Raw genomic sequence first — 17296 nt, forward strand, 5'->3', positions numbered from 1 at the left:
AGAGAAAAAAACGTAGTCTAGATCCTCACAACAGCTGAATATTCATAAGGTGTGGGATCTCTTGCAAGAACCAGGTGAGATTCCGTCAGAACTTCTTGTTGTTGTTCTGAGTCTCTGATTCAACAATAAATGATTATCATTATAATTTATAGACCTGTTTCTACCGGTCGTTTCTTTTCTTTCTTTTCTCGATTATTGGGTATATTTCCATTAGATTTTATTCGAAGTATTCAGCGCTTTGATTGGAATATTAAATGACATTATTAATTTTGGTTTTAATTTGTAGAATTTCGTTTTCTATTCGAACTCTTCAAGGCCTTTTTGTCTCTTGTTCTTGGAACTAGTTGTTTGTCCCGTGCAGTTTTTGTTACTGTGTAACCTAGCTACTTGAGATGCAACACTTTTAATTGTTTACCCAGCACCAAACATCAGCAAGAAAATTTCAACTTTGACACGGAGAGAAAAACCAGAAGCAAAGTAAGCATGTTTTGATGGAGTTATGTAGGTTGTAGCGCCATCTACCGATTAAAAAACACAAAGCCTGGTATACTTAGGACAGCACAATTTATTGATTTTATGAAGAATGTAGAAAAAGAATAAGCATAAGATGAAATAATGGAGGGATTTCCAATAAGGGGTTTCATCTTAAATAGATCGCTATCTGAGCAGCTGTCACTTTTGAAACTGTCATCTTGTGGCATTCGACAAGTAAAAACTACGCAATTATTGAAAATGGAACGATACTCGCTTCAAAAATGCACTAAAATTGTTAAAATTCACTACAAAAATGGTGAAAAGTTTGCAGTCATAGTTCGCTACCGCACTATTTTTGATTTGTTTAAAGCCGGAATTGAAAAATATTGATATAGACGGCTTTTGTATTCAACAAGACGGCGCTACCTGCGGGATTTTGGATTTTTGCAAGAAAAGTTTGCTGGCCGTATTATTTCTCGAAGATTGATCACAATTGGCCAACGGGATCTTGTGATTTAACACCTTTAGACTTTATTTGTGAGCCATGTGGGAGATATAAGATCATGCCAATGCTCCCAAAATCTACTCAAGACCTTAAAAACGGAATTCGTAAAATTCTTATTAGCAAACCCTTTATAAAGTAAGTTTGGCAGAAAATGATCCTATTTTGAGGTCTATATAATCAAGAATTCAGAGATAAGGCATTGTAAATGCATCACCCTGTATAATAGATGTCCTAATCAAACCTAAAATTCTGTATAAGAGGCTAGATTCTTATTTGTTAAATTGTGATTTCGAATGCTTTTCCCAACAGGAAACTGATAAGTTTGAGCTAATGCATTCTTTAAGATGATAAAAAGGTTGCACTTGAGGCCATCACCAACAAACAAGGAAGAATGAATTGAAAAGTTCATGAACTGAGCTATAAATTAACACGGTTATAACCGATTCAAGGTGCAGTATGTGATCGCTTTATGTTAATTCACACTGTTCTCTTCATGCTTCAATGCTTTCGACTAGCATTTCCTGAAAATAAAAGGGAAAATTATTGTTTTCTCCGAGGGAACGCAGAGATTTTGTCAAATCATATTACGTTTCATTTGCGGAAAATTTCGTTGTTATCTCGTAGATCTAGTGTTAATTGCTTTTACAATATCACAGTCAATAAACGAAGGAAATATCAGGCGATAAATAGTTCTTGTTGATTGTGTCCGACACAGAATTTTATTCCGTTAACTCAATGTGCCAAGTTAAAAATAATTTTTTTCGATGAAAATCAATCCATTATGGTTAGCGTTAATTAACTTCTACGTTTCTACGAGGTGGCAGAAGTAAACATTAATGTAAACTAATTTATCATTTTCCATCTTTCTTGTGCAACATTGCCTTAATTGACATTGGCCAAAATCCAAAGATGTATGTACACTTACTATTAGTTCTTCCCAACTTCAAGAACGTTCAAATTAATTGATGATTCGGAGAATTTAAGAGGAAAATCCTCCACGATCTGTAATTGTTATTGTTTATTCTTCTATAAATAGCTACCAAAATTACTAATCCCCATGTTGACAAACCTAGATACGGCCCTGGAAGATGTTTGGGAACCTTTCACTGTTGACATTTGATGGCTGGTTTTCAATTTTGACAGAAAAACATTTAGCCCCGTGCAGTGAACTCTGGGAGACGAGAATCGTCAATAAAAAAAAGTCGGATGGGAAGATAAAGTACGTGCGAGTTTAAAGATGTCGTAAGAAACCGCAATGGAAACAGGAAGTATTCTACGTGTACGAAAAGAACAATCACTCGGACTTGTACGAAAATCCCATTTCTATGACGCATAAATTTAGTAAATATTGTGATATTGATTCCTGAAAATGGATTTTTTCGGTTTAATTTTTCTCTCCCTCGTCTCTGTTGTCTTGGGTATCGTTATTACTTTGGTTGTACAGTATTATATATTCTACGCTTTTTTTAAGAAGAGCCCTTTGGCCAAAACTCCAGAGAAACCAACCACAAATTATTCACTGCCAGAGGTAACTAGATTCAATTTTTTATTTCAAATCAAATTTTCGACTTGTGTCTATTTTATTGTCGTTGCAGGCATTGAAGAAACAAATAGAATCTGAAAATTTGAATTCAGACGGAAAAGACTGCAGTTTACCCATTAGTTTAATTTTACAATTTTTATTCCATGAATTGAGACATTCAGAGTCATTGAAATGTTGGCTCTACAAAAAATTGAGCTTGGAATTTGACGAATTATTGACGAAAACAACAATAGGAAAATTTTTTGACAGCATCAGTGTAAGCAAACAGCTGTCTTGATGGTTCTTCCAGTTTTCCTGAGCTTTCTGTATAATTTCAGATTAAAGATATGCATTTAGGAAACCAGTTTCCAGACATTAAAGAAGTCAATGTACATGAAGTAAAACTAGATAAGAAAGAAGGACACATTGAGACTATTGATTTATGTTTAAATGTAGATTATGCCGGAAACTTTTTGTTGTGCATTGATGGCAAGATGAAATTTTCCAAAGCAGCTTTTCTATCTATCAAAGGTATATGAATTGTGTGAAAAAGACAGGGTAATTCTAACCCTTCATTTCAGTGAAGAAAATATGTGGCTTGGTTCGTCTTCAATTCACAAGAATCCCATACACTCATTGGTCTTTCAGCTTTTATTCGGATCCATTGATAGAATTAGCTGTTGAATCTCACTTTCAAGGGAGACAGTTGCAATCGAACATAACAAATTTGATAGTGAATCAAATCAAGAAGGCTATCAAGCGTAAACATACCTTGCCTAATTACAAAATAAGGTGATTCAATGTGTATTACCAATTTTGTTTTTCTAATCAAAATGTCATCGTTGTAGGTATAAACCTTTCTTTGTCAAGACTGATCCTAGCCAATTAGATTTAGACGATGGTGAGATAGTACCTCAAGGGCAGCTTGAAGTGAACTGTGTCGAAATAAGTAGGCTTGCTATACCCACTGGCATCCAAAATATTTATTACACTTTTGCTGTTGGTGAGTAATGATAACATTGGAAACCTTGGGCATTTAAAACAACATTTAATTCTAACACAATATCCCTTCAGATAGCGCACCATGGATCTGCGTCTATCAAAAAGACGACAATTACTATATGACTCTGGAAGTCACTTTGGTCAAACATAGACAAGCTACGCTAGGAGTCGTTTTCAAGCAAGAGCAGGGCCAAGTCATCATTGACAGTGTCTCGTCACACAGTTCTGCATCTCAGTCAGGCTTAAAGCCTGGCGATATTGTGCTTAGTGTGGAGAATAAAGTTATACTTACAATGCCCCAGGTGAGTCCACACTCCCATAATTACATTTCCATTTTTGAATAGATTTACATCACATGAAATCTCAAACTTATATTGAATTCCAGTTTTTGAACCTCGACATCCCAGAATTTCATGTCAAAATTCATTTTCGAATGCAAAAAAAACCTTTTTGGACCAATTATAATACCACTCTGTTCTCCGGTCGACAACCAACACGTCAATCTGACATTAACCTATATTCGGCAACTTGACATCGATTGTCAAAGTCACATAACCTCTAAACTATTACTCATCCTGATGTGTACTGTCAAATAATATTACATTACCTGTGCCAGCTATATTGTTAATAAATTTTTTGGTTTTTTGGAATTGTCAGAATTTGTCTATTATTTTTAATCACACCTGGTATCTGCAAAACTAGCAATATTTGTATGAGGCATGTTGTGCAAAATCATCATACTCTTAGGTCTAGAATCTACAATTCAGAGAATGGAAATTCTCAATGAATCACACTGTATACTTGGATTCTGTACACGAATTGAATGAATTTAAAACCCTTATTATTTATGTGCAATTTCTTCCAGGTGTCAAAAGCAATAAAATCCATTTCCGGAACAAATGTCACCCTAAGAATAGAAAGAATAGCTGATAATTACCTAATGAAAAGTACAGAACAAAATGCAGACAAAATTGAGAACAAGAATGGTGAAACATCAGAAGAAGATTCCTCCCATACCGATCAAGAAACCTTTGTGATTGTGGAGTCCCCCAGGAAGGAGAAAGAGACAGATAAAAAGAGCAAGATTCCCGGTTTGTTTTTGAGGTGATTCAACGCAATTCGGTTTGTAGTGCATGTTAAATTTTCAGGAATCGACAAAACAAAATGTTCAGATAAACTCTTGAAGACCAGCAGCTCGGAGAACATGTCCAAAATTGCTCAAACGATCGGCAACTTCAGTTTGAGAAGAAGGAAGACCTCGGTGTCTGATAAGCCTTCAAACGAGAGCAGCGCTAAGAACACACCGTCTTCTAGCAATCCAGGGACACCACAGCATAACACTTTCAAACAGGTTAGATTAGGTTAGGTATCATAGAATGAGGCAATAAGAAATTTTGAATAGAGCTATGTAATATTTTATTGAACAAACACACAAGATAGAACAATTTCATCCTTCAATAAATTATGTAAATTGAAAGCTCAGTGTACCACAATACCATTATAAAAAAGAAAATGTCATTAAATAGAAATGATAAGAGAATGCAAAAGATAAAACATCTAAACATGAGTGCAACAAAGAGAGAATTACATCTATTATAATTTCTCTGTTTAAAACACAATGGCTTCAAAACAATAACATCTAAATAAAGTATTAGCAGTATATTCATCAGTTTTCAAAGTATTCAATTGAAGTAAACTCAATAATAATCTTCATTTGCAGACCATCTCCATTCCGGGCTTCTCTTCGAAGAAGCAATCCATCTCTGAAATACCGGAAATCGTAAAAACTGACACAGACCAACAAGAACAATTACAGCAGTCGGCTCCTTCAGTGGAAATCTTCAAAAGCCACAACCTATCCCCGAACACCCTGTTAACATTGAACAACGAATACCAGTTTAACCTGAAGGAGAACACCAAGTATCTTAACGTGAACGTGTGGGGCACTTGTCCTGATAGCACAGATCTGTTGTTGGGCTACGCAAATATACCTCTCAATCACATACTCAACGAGTGCTGTAATAGTGTTTTGGGCCATTACATCAGGAGGTACTCTTTTTTGCCGCCCACCAACGTTCCGCCTAACAAGTGAGTGTAACCTTGTTTAATCAAAAAAGAAACTCTACTTACATATTTAATCCACAAGTATACAATCACAATACCTGTAAACCCTAAAATTACATTCAATAATCAAAGTATACCAGTCCCACAATATAAGGGTATAAAATGAGGTTACTTAAGCTGTAAATGCCGTAACTCCCGTTGAAATTCATATCTGGATCGAAGACGGCCATCGCCCCTCCTTCGGTTACTCCCTTCTTCTCCTCCTTTGTCTTATACTTACGTGTCGTCTTGTAGGCGTGTCCGTCGTCGCCACGCCTCGCGCACAGAGAAGGGTACTCCGCCTCGCACTCTGTACCGGCTGGACATGCGCTGCAGGGCGTTCCCTTGGCGTAGACCGGCTGCCCAGGTATGTTTCCGGCTGGGCCGTAGTTGCATACTAGAATCTCCTTGTAGACGACGTCCGCCGGCCGGTCGGGACTGTCGGTGGACTGGAAGACGGCTCGGGCGCAGCCCACCACGTACGACTCCGCCCACACGAGCTGCGTGTACTCTGGCGACGATGGGGAGTGGTTGGTGTTCCTAAACCTGCGCATGAAACGCATTTTAATTGGTTGTCAAAAGTAGCCAAAAAAATTATTTAAACTACCCCCAATATTTTTTATCATAGAATATTGAGATGAATTATTTCTCATTAATTCTTGGACATCCTGTACGTTGTTATTTCCCAATTTGATGGAATAGAAAGTTATCCTACCAATCACGCACGAATCCTAGATAGTTGCTCTTGGACGCGTAATCCACCGCGATGTTCTGCCCAACCGGGAACCTCTCCACGTCCCTGCACCTGTCGTGGGCGGGGTTACACTGCGCCGCCCACATCTCCGCCACCTCGGCCAGCTCGTCGTCCCACTCCAGTCTGCGCATGTTGGCCGCGCCCACTAGCACCGCCTTCCCATTTCTGAGCGTGTTGTGCGCATCCAGAATCGTGTACTTATCCGCCTCGCTGAAGGCCACGCCCATGTAGCCCTTACAGTGCGGTTGCGTGTAACGGCATAGGGTGTGGTAGCCGCAATCCTTGCGCACGCCCCCCGTCGTTATATTGAGGCAGCACAGGTTGCAGTAGGGGTTGGTGGCGGACTGTCGTTCGGACATGCGCGACAGCCACCTCTTCGAGAAGTTGCGGGTGAGGAGGTCTCGGTATTTGAGTAGGGGTACTTGTTTCGCCGTCGACAGAGCCATCAGTTGGGTTAGGAGAAGGTAGATAGGGACGGTGGGCGTAACCATTGACGCTCGAAGTGACGTTTACGCTTGTCGGGTTAACCTCGATAGAATGACAGTTCATTTCTGTGGGATACCTTTCGAACTCTATGCCCTACATCGAAAGGCTGTTTTTGCTTTGTTTTCTTTATCTTTGTCATGGCGTGATTTTCAATTTTTTTGTACATACTTTTTTTTGTGAATTGATTCAATAAGTTCCAGCTCTCACATCTCATAGGTCAGATTTAGAGATTGTTGCTTATTGATAAACACTGGAGAAATCTACAATGTAGGCTGTAACAACAAAATTCTTCATCAAATTGTGAAACGTTCAGTCAAGTGTTTTAATTCTTTTATGAATAAAGTTCTTCATAATCATCTCAGCTAAACTTTCACTATAATTTCTCCTCTAGATTGAATTTAAGGAATAGGTACTTTCAACTCGCTGACTGTATATTTTGAGAGCTGTTAGCTCTGCATGGAATTCAATGTTAATACGCCAAACTCTTCTTTTTTATATTTATGATCTTTCCGATATGTTTCAGTGTAACCCATCCGCTATTGTCTCATTCGGGATTCGAGCATGTCTTCTGTTACGGCGACATCCTGCTGTCTTTCATTTGGAACCACGAAGAAGATGTCGAGCTGAAAAGGAAAGCCTCTATAGTCAGTATAGAGCCAGATGGGAAGGAGCCAGAGGCAGTGAACGCCTCCTTCAAGCACGATTTCGTCAGGAGGCAGTTTCACAGAACAACGCAGTGCGATTTTTGCACTAAGAAGGTCAGTTTCCAAAATATTTCTTCGGTTATCGACAAGATAAGAAAACTCTGATCAACCGATCAACTCGACAATCATAGTTTGAATTCTGAAACTGCAAGTCTGCATGCAGGTTATGTTCGCGCGTCTAAACGTCAATAATTAAGTCTATGAACGCCATTGGCGTCCCAACCTGGAATGAGATATTTCTAATAAGTATTCTCATGTTTTCAGATATGGTTGAAAGATGCTGTCCAGTGCAAGAGCTGCGGTATGTGCTGTCACAAGAAGTGCATAGTGAAATGTCAGCTGGCCTCAGACTGTCGTCAATCCGATACAACCCTGGTCCCTGGGGGCATCCAACCGGAGATAACCACAACGGAGTCTGACGATTTGAACGTGACAGATTCTGAAGGTAAAACCACCTACCCCTCGAGCACTATAAAGAGAGTTAACAGTGTCAATAATCTGTCCATACCAGGTATGTTGGGGCGCCATCTTGGGGAGCTCTTTCTGAATGCATCTTGCCTCTACCAGCTTAGTACGGATGTTGTATTTAGAGAATTAGTTGGTTCCATTGGATCATTTCTGAATTCTGAGAACAGTTGTATTATTGGGGATTGTGTCGATGTTTTAGTTGCTACTTGGTATAGTTTTACTTCGAGTCGGAGATGCTGATGAGTGTGTATCGGGTTATGTAGAAATTGCTATATGGATACAGTTTTAGTGAATTATTCGATTTTACCATGTTTATTGTGTCTTTTAAAGATTTAGTTTCTTTAGAATCGTCAAAATTGGGCGTTACATTTATATTTTTCTTATTTGAAAATCTGCACACTTTTACTTATACATATATGCACAAATGTGTATAGGGAATGTTTCTTATACTTTGACTTTTGGCACTTTCAACTATTTCTGCACCATCTTGATGTTAATACTTACAATTTCAATGTGAATTTTAGAAACGAATATTCCAGGAAATCTCTTTTGAATATTCATGAAAAATATTGAATATTATTGTATAATTAGTTCTGAGAAGTTTTCATTAGTTGGTCGTTTGAAGAGAAATCCAATATTTGAATATTGCTGTAGAAGGTTATTCTATATTGACATGCTTTATTGATACTGTCCACCTAAACTTTGTGTGAGTTTAAACAATATTGGATATCAATTCATTCTTATAGTCTTTGATATCGATTCTAGCGTTTTTAATATTGCTACATTCTGATTGGGCTGGCTGAAATTAGCTCATTAGCTTTTCTAACATTCTACTGCTTCAACATAATAAGATAACAAGTAATATGTTTTTTTTTTTTTGTATATTATCAGGTTGGCTGCTGAAAGGTTGTTTGGAAAGTTTCATTCAATTGCAGGTATGAAAGGTTAGGTAAGGTTATCCAATAAATGGTTCATTTTGAATAGCCCACTATCTGGACAGCTGTCATCTTTTGACATTTGACAATTAAAAGCTACGCCATTACTAAAAATAGAAAAATACACGCTTCAAAAACGTCAAAATGAAACCTCTTAATGGAAAAACCTTTACTTGCCAGGAAAGGAGCGAAAACGCTTTTTACTGGCACAGAACTCTTCTGTTGCGTAGAAAATTATGTGTCCAAAATATGATAATAAACTCGTACAATCTTCGGATAACACGTTTTTTGTAAAATTATCAGTGATTTTCACTGCAATTATGACCGAAAATAATCGCCAAACAACCTCTCGGCCCGACCCTAAAGGCGACCACCGACGGTCGGACTTCAACGAGGCGAAAAAATTAAACCCACTTCCCCGCGATTCCTCAGGCTCCCAGCTGTCGACCAGCCAGTCCAGAAGCCTGCCTCCCTCGCCCCAGAGGACGCCCAGCAGGAAGCAGTCCCTGACCACCGTCAATCCGTTCCTCATGTGTCCCGCGGTCCTCGAGGAGATCCAGAACAACCCGCAGGAGTCGATCGAGGCCATCAACAGGCTGCTGGAGCAGGTGCTGCTCTGCACCGCCGACGAGTTCCTGATGGACGCGGCCAAGGAGACTGGACAGCAGCTCTACAACCATCTCACCTACAACGAGAGGGCCGATAAGATCAATGTCATGGTGAGCGGCCATTTTTTTTTAATGGGCGAGATAGATCGCGTCGTGGGGCCGAACCTTTATTTTTGTGCGTGTGTGGTTTGCTTTAGGCGCGATGGTGGGAGTGTTTTTTAGCGCTCTTTCACCAAGTTATGATATTATTGGATGTTTCCTACTGCGTATGTTTGGGACCTAAGTACAGGGTGGGCACATTTCGATGTTTTAGCACTACAACTTTTAAACCAGCGGAGAAAGCCAAAATCTGATACCCCATTCTCGGTCTCTTTTTCTGAGAAACTAACTAGAGTAGTATTAATTTTTGGCCATCCATTTTTGTTTTCAAGTTATAAGCGAAAGTTGAAAAAATGGCGATATCGAAAATAATGTATATCTCCACTAATAAAGGGTGTTTTTTTTCGAGGTATATAACTTTAAGTTGGCATTACTGTTCAAGATGGCGACCGATTCAACAGCTGTCAAGTGATTTATTCTCAGTTTGGTTTGGCAATTCATCATGAATAGACTCACGCCTGAACAACGCTTGCAAATAGTGCAATTTTATTTCGAAAATAATGGTTCTGTGCGGAATACGTATCGCGCACTACGTCCATTTTATTTTGTTTAGCGATGAAGCGCACTTCTGGTTGAATGACTACGTCAACAAACAGAACTGCCGCATTTGGAGTGAAGCTTATCCTCAAGTGTATGTCGAAACACCGTTACATCCAGAAAAACTGACTGTTTGGTGCGCTTTATGGGCTGATGGAATCATTGGTCCGTACTTCTTCAAAAACGATGATGGCCAGAACGTCACAGTCAATGGTGATCGGTATAGAGCCATGATTACTAACTTTTTCATTCCTGAATTGAACAACCATGATGTCCAGGAGCTGTGGTTCCAACAAGACGGCGCAACATGTCACACAGCTCGTGCCACAATCGATTTATTGAAAGACACGTTTGGTGACCGCCTAATTTCACGTTTTGGACTTGTGAATTGGCCTCCAAGATCTTGTGATTTAACACCGTTAGACTACTTTCTGTGGGGCTATGTAAAGTCATTGGTCTATGCGGATAAGCCACAAACCCTTGACCATTAGGAAGACAACATTCGCCGTGTTATTGCCGATATACGGCCACAAATGTTGGAAAAAGTCATCGAAAATTGACCATATTCACCGTCGCCATATTGTTATGCGACAATACCAACTACCCAGTGTTCCCAACGGAGAAATATTGAGTTTACTACAAAAATACCGCTAATATCAAAAATACTATCAGCCATGAAGACTATTCTTCCACTGACTATTTCCAAAAATGGAGCGAAGCATTCATTTATACACTCGGCCACAATTAATTTGTTCAGAAAACCACCTTTCACTAATCTTTTTATTTTCAAAAGGTGAAATTTTTGCACAATGTTGTCCCAAACAAGCCTATCTGGCGTAGCAGCCAGAAAAGGTACACATAAACCTCACTTATAAACTTTATATTGTGGAATTTTTCTAGTAAACTCAATATTTCTTCGTTGGGAACACTGGGTAGTTGGTATTGTCGCATAACAATATGGCGACGGTGAATATGGTCAATTGGACGTCCAGAATGGATTACATCCGACCCAGCCGTGGCGGTCATATGCCAGAAATCATATTTAAAATGTAATGCCACAAGATTATCTTGCGGATAAATAAAATTCATGTCAATCGAATAATCCATCGTTGTTTTATTGCAACTTAAAGTTCTATATCTCTAAAAAAAACACCCTTTACTGATGATAGAGCTCTGAAATTAAAACATTATACAGGCTCTTTTTCACGTAGAATCTAGTGGCGTGCTCGTCTTAGCAGGATTTTTATTCACCTATCCTATAATATTTATCTCCCTCAGATGGTAGAGCTGAAGAAGAGCCTAGATCACATCACAAACGAACATGTGGAGCTGTCCAAACAGATGAATGCAGAGAGTTCCGAAGTGGAGAAGACCAAATTGGCCTTCCTCTTGGGAAAAGCTGACGCCAAAGTGCATGGCCTATCGGTCCTCATGTTGCATTACTGCTCCAGCCTTCAACACAGCCAAGACAAGATGATTTAAGCAGAAGAAAAATTGTCGAAGAGGCACTCGAATTTTTTATTGCCATTTCGGTATGTTTTTTTAACCTAGATGGAGATGATAACCAGGAGTGTACGGAGAACACCAAACATTTTTTTAACGATGTATACCCATTTATCGGGCGAAGAAGGAAATTTTAGAAGATTTTTAGTATGTACACGTTTTTTGTAGATAAAACTCACCAAAGAGAGGTAGAAGTAGCACCTGTCAAGTGTTTGTAAACGGAAATTGTAAACAGTTCTGTAGTAGATGCGCAACTGTACGAAATCGTAAACGGTCAAGTTCTCAAGTGCCTGAACAATGGTACGAAGTGAAATTGTTTGACATGACATTTTTTTTTATCTATACAATAGAAGATTTTATTTTGATTTGAATCTCATTTTACTGTTTTCAGTAATATAATTATTTATTATTATTATATCGAGAGCTGATATGAGTAAGGAAATACACCACAAATACACCCTTTTTATGAAAAACCAATTGATTCAAATATTAGATCAGTTGGATTTCAATAATTTTTTTTCTGCAAGGAAACTGAAAAATAGTATTTTACGTGATCATAACTGGTGCAATATTTTATATATACATGCTTAAAATATTTTATGTTAATTTTTTTTCATACAATGAATTTTGGGAGATATTTAAAAATATTATTTTGATTTTTTCATCTCGATGTTAAGCATTTGGCTTACATGTAACATCGCATCCATATCACAGTGGTATGTTGTACAAATACAAGCATATTTTTAAGAAAAAAGTCAATTATTGGATTTCATACGATTTTGGGTCTAAGATCGTAAAATAATTTTCGAAGATGTCTATTGAAATATTCAGGTGTTTATGTTTATTTTCATGTTATTTGCTCTACTTTTTCGAGACTTGTCTTTGATTGAAAAAATTCTTACATCTCTGAATTGAATGTTTGGAAAAAAACATGTTGATGGTTACAACAAATGCTATCAACTCGACTGAGAAATAAACATATATTGATTTTTGAGGAGGTTTATACACCTGAATATCTTCATTATTTGAATTTGTCAGGAAGTTTTGAAATTTTATTAGCAGTGTTGATTAAATATCCTTAAAAACTCTAAATTCACTACTTTAAGTAACACCTACATATCTCAGAACCTGTGCCAACATTCTGATTTGTTAAAAACTTTACACAGTCACTTCGATAGATAGATTTGAGGCAAGTTGTTCATCTAGTCAATTACATACAAGCTTTTTAGTGGAATCATATTGAGTAACCTGATTAGAATAATCATTAACCTTTCTGGCAAGAAGAATTTTCCTATTTTTCGGTTTGCCAAATGGCAAATTTAAGTCAATCAATTCTCCAATTGATAGACTATTTGACAGTATAGAAATATTGTCCCATTCATTGACATTATTTAATAAACGATATACATTAATTTAACAAGAAGATAAGTTATTAAATATGCAAAAAAAAAAAATTGAAATCTCGAATAATTCATTTATTTTGTCACGTGATAAGGAAATAACTGGATTGGGCCAACTTACGATGACGTCAATTTGAAGTAAACACGTGTGTCATTTTCATTCCTTTGCGTTTATTGTTTTGCTGCGAACTTCTTAATGCTAGTTATTTCGAGAGTCTGAACAGCTGTATTTTCCCTGAAGAAAGAACATTGAAAATTCAGAGCATTTGAAAGACTATTAAATTTTAACCTCAAACAAATTACTATAATAAGAATGTAATGACTTAAAGTAATCTTTACAATGAAATGAAAATATTAAATTTTTCGCTACCAACAAAACGATTTTTCAAAAGAAAACGGTTGAATCAATAATGAAAACATACTCTTCCATATATGGCACTTGTTTATACTTCCAAGTGACGTCACTAATGGACGAAATTGAGTTTTGGCGACCTCTATGAATCCCACATTTTTACAAATTCGTACGGATTGAAGATATCCACTTCTTATGTGACCAATCAACATCACTGAATAATTTGAGAGGATTTGAAATATCTGTCGAATAGCTTATTACGATTTTTCTGGATTAATTTGGAAATTCTTCTGTCCAGTATATATGACCTTAGTAGTATTGGTAGTAGGAAGAGTTGGCAATTTTAAGTTTGGAGCTACTCAATTGTGATAATTAAAATTTCTACACTTACTACAAATGTGATTTTATTCGGTTGAAAGTACTTAATTTTTATGTAAATTATTGAAGGGTGTATTCAAAAAAGTTATCAACACGAATTTGAAGGAAACAATTAAGAATCTCACAATTTCTCTTGAAAGTTGGAAAAAACTGATGGTTGTAAGGCCCTTCAAAAACGTAGAATGTATGTTTTTGAATACACCCGATAATTTCAGGCTTCTATCAGTTTTGTAAATCAAAAAAAGGGCTATTTATTCAATAAAAAAGCTTTAATTTTTCCTCTATTTATTTTATTGAGAATATTGTTGAAGAAGAGGTAACAATTCTTCCCTGAAAACACCACTTTGGACACCGTGTGTAACTTTCAGTATTTCATAAGCCTTTTTCAACTGATCTTTTCCTTCGTCTAGACGATTGAGATACACAAGAATTTTCGCTAGTTTCAAGTGTAGTAGACCTGTAGATGGGTGGAATTTTCCATAGTATTTACTGGAAAATAAAGAAGAAAAGACAGTTAAAAAAAAGGTAAAATCTCAACTTTTTTCAGTGAGAATTCTCTTGTTTAAGGAATTTTTTTAATAAATGTTTGACGCGCATTGTCAATCATCAGTTACCCCTCTAGAAACACTAATTTACCCTACTGCTGGCTATAACTTTTACATTTTTTTTTATTAAACTAAGTATATTATGGATTAGGGTGCTAATCTAACCATTTTGCATTTTAGTTAGGTTAGGTAGGGTTAGATTCCAATGATGACAACTTTTTTTTCGAAATGACGTCAAACACTAATTGGAAAAGAGCGTGATAATTGCAGAACGAGAATTATTTCATATTTTTCAAACTTACTGAAACGCTTCTTGTAATCTTCTACCTATTATCAAAGCTTCTCCGAATTTGTTAAAGTCTATACAGCATTCGAAGGTCAAATCCAAAGTTTTAAGATGTTTCGTGTTAAATTTATGCAGTACCCCCTCCTGCTGATCCAAGCATATTCTACAGGCATCAAGAACTGCTAGATAGTTAAGGAAGAAATTTCATAAACAAAAACCTTGTTTAAAAACGAAAAAATTGAATGAAAGGATACATGCCATGTCTTTCATTTTCTGTAAATGCAAATCGGTAAGTTCTGTAACTTCTTTATATTTGTCAATGAAGTTTTTAGTCACCGGAGCCCCACACTTCGAACAATCCTGTACTTCAATTGAGGTTATGGGGTTATCACAGTTAATGTTGGGACAAGCAGCTGCACTTTCTTCAAGAACTGGCGTCAAACACCTTTGACATTGACAAGTGAAGTAATATACTCTTTTCAGGTCTTCTATTCGCTCTTCTGTTGTACTTAAGGTGTCAATGTAACTTATGAACACCTGAAGCGAAAGATAAGGAGTTATTGGTAGAAAAAGAACTATTGAACAAAAAATAATTATACAGAGTGTTTGGTGACCAATGTGAAGATAGAGGACGTTTGTGTGAAATTGGAAAAGATATAAAAAGTCACTTTGAAAAATTTTTTTTTGAGATACAGAAGGTTTTTGGAAATTCGAAGGAATTACAAACAGCACTAACTTTCGAAACAGTCAACCGAGTTTGGTAAGTTTTTTTAAGATTGGTGACATTGAAAAGTCGATTTTGTGATAAAATTCTGTAATTCTAATTCTGGAGTGAGGTCTTTCTGACATACCTTGTAGAACAAAACCGTGCGGGAATATCTCAGTTTCATGGTTAAATTTCATAAGTTGGTACTTGGAACGCTCCTTCCATCTATTCATCTATTATCTGTCAAATTTCTGATATAGAAAACAGTTCTGCCAACCCAAATTTTTCAATGCAAAAATCTCTAAATGATATTTATGGAAATATCCCATTAATTTAAATAAAAATTCAGTAAATTAGAGAAAATAATGTATGAAACTCATAAAGAAGGCTTATTCTAACACTTGTTCATTCAAAAACTCGCCACTTCGCGGTTTGTTTTTGAATTTTGGACTTGTGGCTTTTTCGGTCATATTATGAATAACTATTTTGTTACCTCAGACCAGTTTAAGTATTCCATTGGTTTCAACGCCCTCACATGGATGGTGGTACCTTCAAATATAGCTACAGCATTTGGATCACATGAATGGTCCAATACAGATGCGCCTAGATAAAGTCCGGTGCCCAGGACTTGTTGCTCTTCATTGCATATATTGAAACTGTTGATGCACATCTGAATTACATATTACTTTTCATTATTCACTTCATAATATCAAAATTTCTTTTTTCTAAACTTCACAATACTTACCCTACCAAATATACCCATGAGATCGACTGGATTCGGAAGTACTTCCTCACTCATAAATTCTTTTAGCACCACCTGAAGACACTCAAAATGTTCCAACCTCTTGGTGTCATTTCTCATATCCGGATAATCTAAGATTGATAAGTCATAAGAGATGTTAGTAAAGATTGAGAATGGTACTTACGAGACATCAAATCTTTATACATTCTAAAGTTGATATCAGTATAGTAAGATCTTATTGTTTTCCCATCTTTGTTCAGTTTTTGAACCATTCGGGCCAACATTCTAGCAGCATCTGGAACTTGTCTTGGTGCGATTTTTTTCAAGTTCTGACATTCTGCTTTATGGAAAGACCATCCTTTTTTTTGACAACCGTAGCCACAATAACAAACATATTTGCAAGCAATACATTTTCGAAGAGCCTCTTCAAGTGTACCTCTGGAAAATTAATATTATCATGCTTCATTTAATTTCAGCAACTTTAAAGTTGAACTCACTTCTTAAAGCAATAGTCACAGTAATCTGATCTTAATTTCGAGCTGAGGCAATATACAAAAGGTTTTTCTGAGAGCAGAACAGAACCAGGAGTAATACGTTCTGTTGATTTTCTCATTCTTGAATTAAGATGAATGTTTACTCAGATAATTAAATTACAATTTATGTTTATTCTTTGTGGAGACACTTTTCTTTTCAGGATATCTTGAACTCTGGGTCACCTTGGACTTTACTAAGGTATATTTTTAAATATATACACCTGAATTACGCTAGTAGAATATATTTTTGGAATGAATATCATAAATATAACTTGCACTTGGCCTTTCATGCCAGATTAGAAGGTATGTTTTTGAAAATAACTCCACTGAAATGAATTGAATAGTAGACCATACTCTTCGAAGGACATGGAATGTATGCTGCTTTTGAGTAAATTATATAAAGATATTGTTATAATTATATAAATTTTAAGATATCTTTGATAATTCTTGTGTATTTGAACTTCAACTGAATCAGCTGACACTGACAGTTACTAGCTGGAATAACCGAATTTTCGGTATTATTTTCTGCTAACCTTACAGAAAAGCACCTGCTAATCCTGCTATCAAAACTATGTCATTTTTGACAATCTAATC

At 36.6% G+C, this 17296-nt stretch overlaps 3 protein-coding genes across 4 annotated transcripts; 1 reads left to right on the forward strand and 2 right to left on the reverse strand.

The window, feature by feature from the left end:
* Window positions 1-1773: 1773 nt before the first annotated feature.
* On the forward strand, window positions 1774-14168 carry LOC123671097 (PDZ domain-containing protein 8). 2 transcript variants are annotated; one of them, XM_045604780.1, is made up of 13 exons: window positions 1774-2507; window positions 2575-2778; window positions 2840-3032; window positions 3083-3293; window positions 3350-3504; window positions 3576-3805; window positions 4369-4594; window positions 4652-4854; window positions 5224-5591; window positions 7370-7604; window positions 7815-8061; window positions 9386-9672; window positions 11536-14168. In XM_045604780.1, exons 1-13 carry the CDS (start codon window positions 2349-2351, stop codon window positions 11737-11739), a joined length of 2922 nt encoding a protein of 973 aa, XP_045460736.1. In that variant the 5' UTR covers window positions 1774-2348; the 3' UTR covers window positions 11740-14168. The 2 variants fall into 2 exon arrangements, with proteins under 2 accessions (XP_045460736.1, XP_045460737.1); XM_045604781.1 differs by having other exon boundaries at window positions 1781-2507; window positions 7815-7995.
* On the reverse strand, window positions 5624-7124 carry LOC123671099 (venom allergen 3-like). The gene is made up of 2 exons (XM_045604783.1): window positions 6322-7124; window positions 5624-6152 (listed from the first exon to the last, which is right to left on the reverse strand). The coding sequence occupies exons 1-2, from the start codon at window positions 6849-6851 to the stop codon at window positions 5687-5689; spliced, it is 996 nt and encodes a 331-aa protein (XP_045460739.1). The 5' UTR covers window positions 6852-7124; the 3' UTR covers window positions 5624-5686.
* Window positions 14159-17204, reverse strand: LOC123671098 (histone-lysine N-methyltransferase SMYD3). Its single transcript, XM_045604782.1, has 7 exons — window positions 16667-17204; window positions 16354-16607; window positions 16173-16300; window positions 15921-16097; window positions 14976-15258; window positions 14738-14900; window positions 14159-14379 (listed from the first exon to the last, which is right to left on the reverse strand). The coding sequence occupies exons 1-7, from the start codon at window positions 16780-16782 to the stop codon at window positions 14181-14183; spliced, it is 1320 nt and encodes a 439-aa protein (XP_045460738.1). The 5' UTR covers window positions 16783-17204; the 3' UTR covers window positions 14159-14180.
* Between the last annotated feature and the right edge of the window lie 92 nt (window positions 17205-17296).

This window comes from Harmonia axyridis, chromosome 1 (genome assembly GCF_914767665.1).
Source record: "Harmonia axyridis chromosome 1, icHarAxyr1.1, whole genome shotgun sequence".
Taxonomy (NCBI): domain Eukaryota; kingdom Metazoa; phylum Arthropoda; class Insecta; order Coleoptera; family Coccinellidae; genus Harmonia; species Harmonia axyridis.

What these genes read in the sequence shown, in the direction of transcription:
- LOC123671097 (XM_045604780.1), top strand. Translation starts at nt 2,349, where the DNA reads ATGGATTTTTTCGGTTTAATTTTTCTCTCCCTCGTCTCTGTTGTCTTG. An exon ending in AGCATAACACTTTCAAACAG is followed by an intron (nt 4,855 to 5,223) that starts GTTAGATTAGGT and finishes CTTCATTTGCAG; the next exon opens with ACCATCTCCATTCCGGGCTT. An exon ending in ACCAACGTTCCGCCTAACAA is followed by an intron (nt 5,592 to 7,369) that starts GTGAGTGTAACC and finishes GATATGTTTCAG; the next exon opens with TGTAACCCATCCGCTATTGT.
- LOC123671099 (XM_045604783.1), bottom strand. Translation starts at nt 6,851, where the DNA reads ATGGTTACGCCCACCGTCCCTATCTACCTTCTCCTAACCCAACTGATG. An exon ending in CTAGGATTCGTGCGTGATTG is followed by an intron (nt 6,153 to 6,321) that starts GTAGGATAACTT and finishes TTTCATGCGCAG; the next exon opens with GTTTAGGAACACCAACCACT.
- LOC123671098 (XM_045604782.1), bottom strand. Translation starts at nt 16,782, where the DNA reads ATGAGAAAATCAACAGAACGTATTACTCCTGGTTCTGTTCTGCTCTCA. An exon ending in TGTGACTATTGCTTTAAGAA is followed by an intron (nt 16,608 to 16,666) that starts GTGAGTTCAACT and finishes TTAATTTTCCAG; the next exon opens with AGGTACACTTGAAGAGGCTC. An exon ending in AATACTTAAACTGGTCTGAG is followed by an intron (nt 15,259 to 15,920) that starts GTAACAAAATAG and finishes CTTTCGCTTCAG; the next exon opens with GTGTTCATAAGTTACATTGA.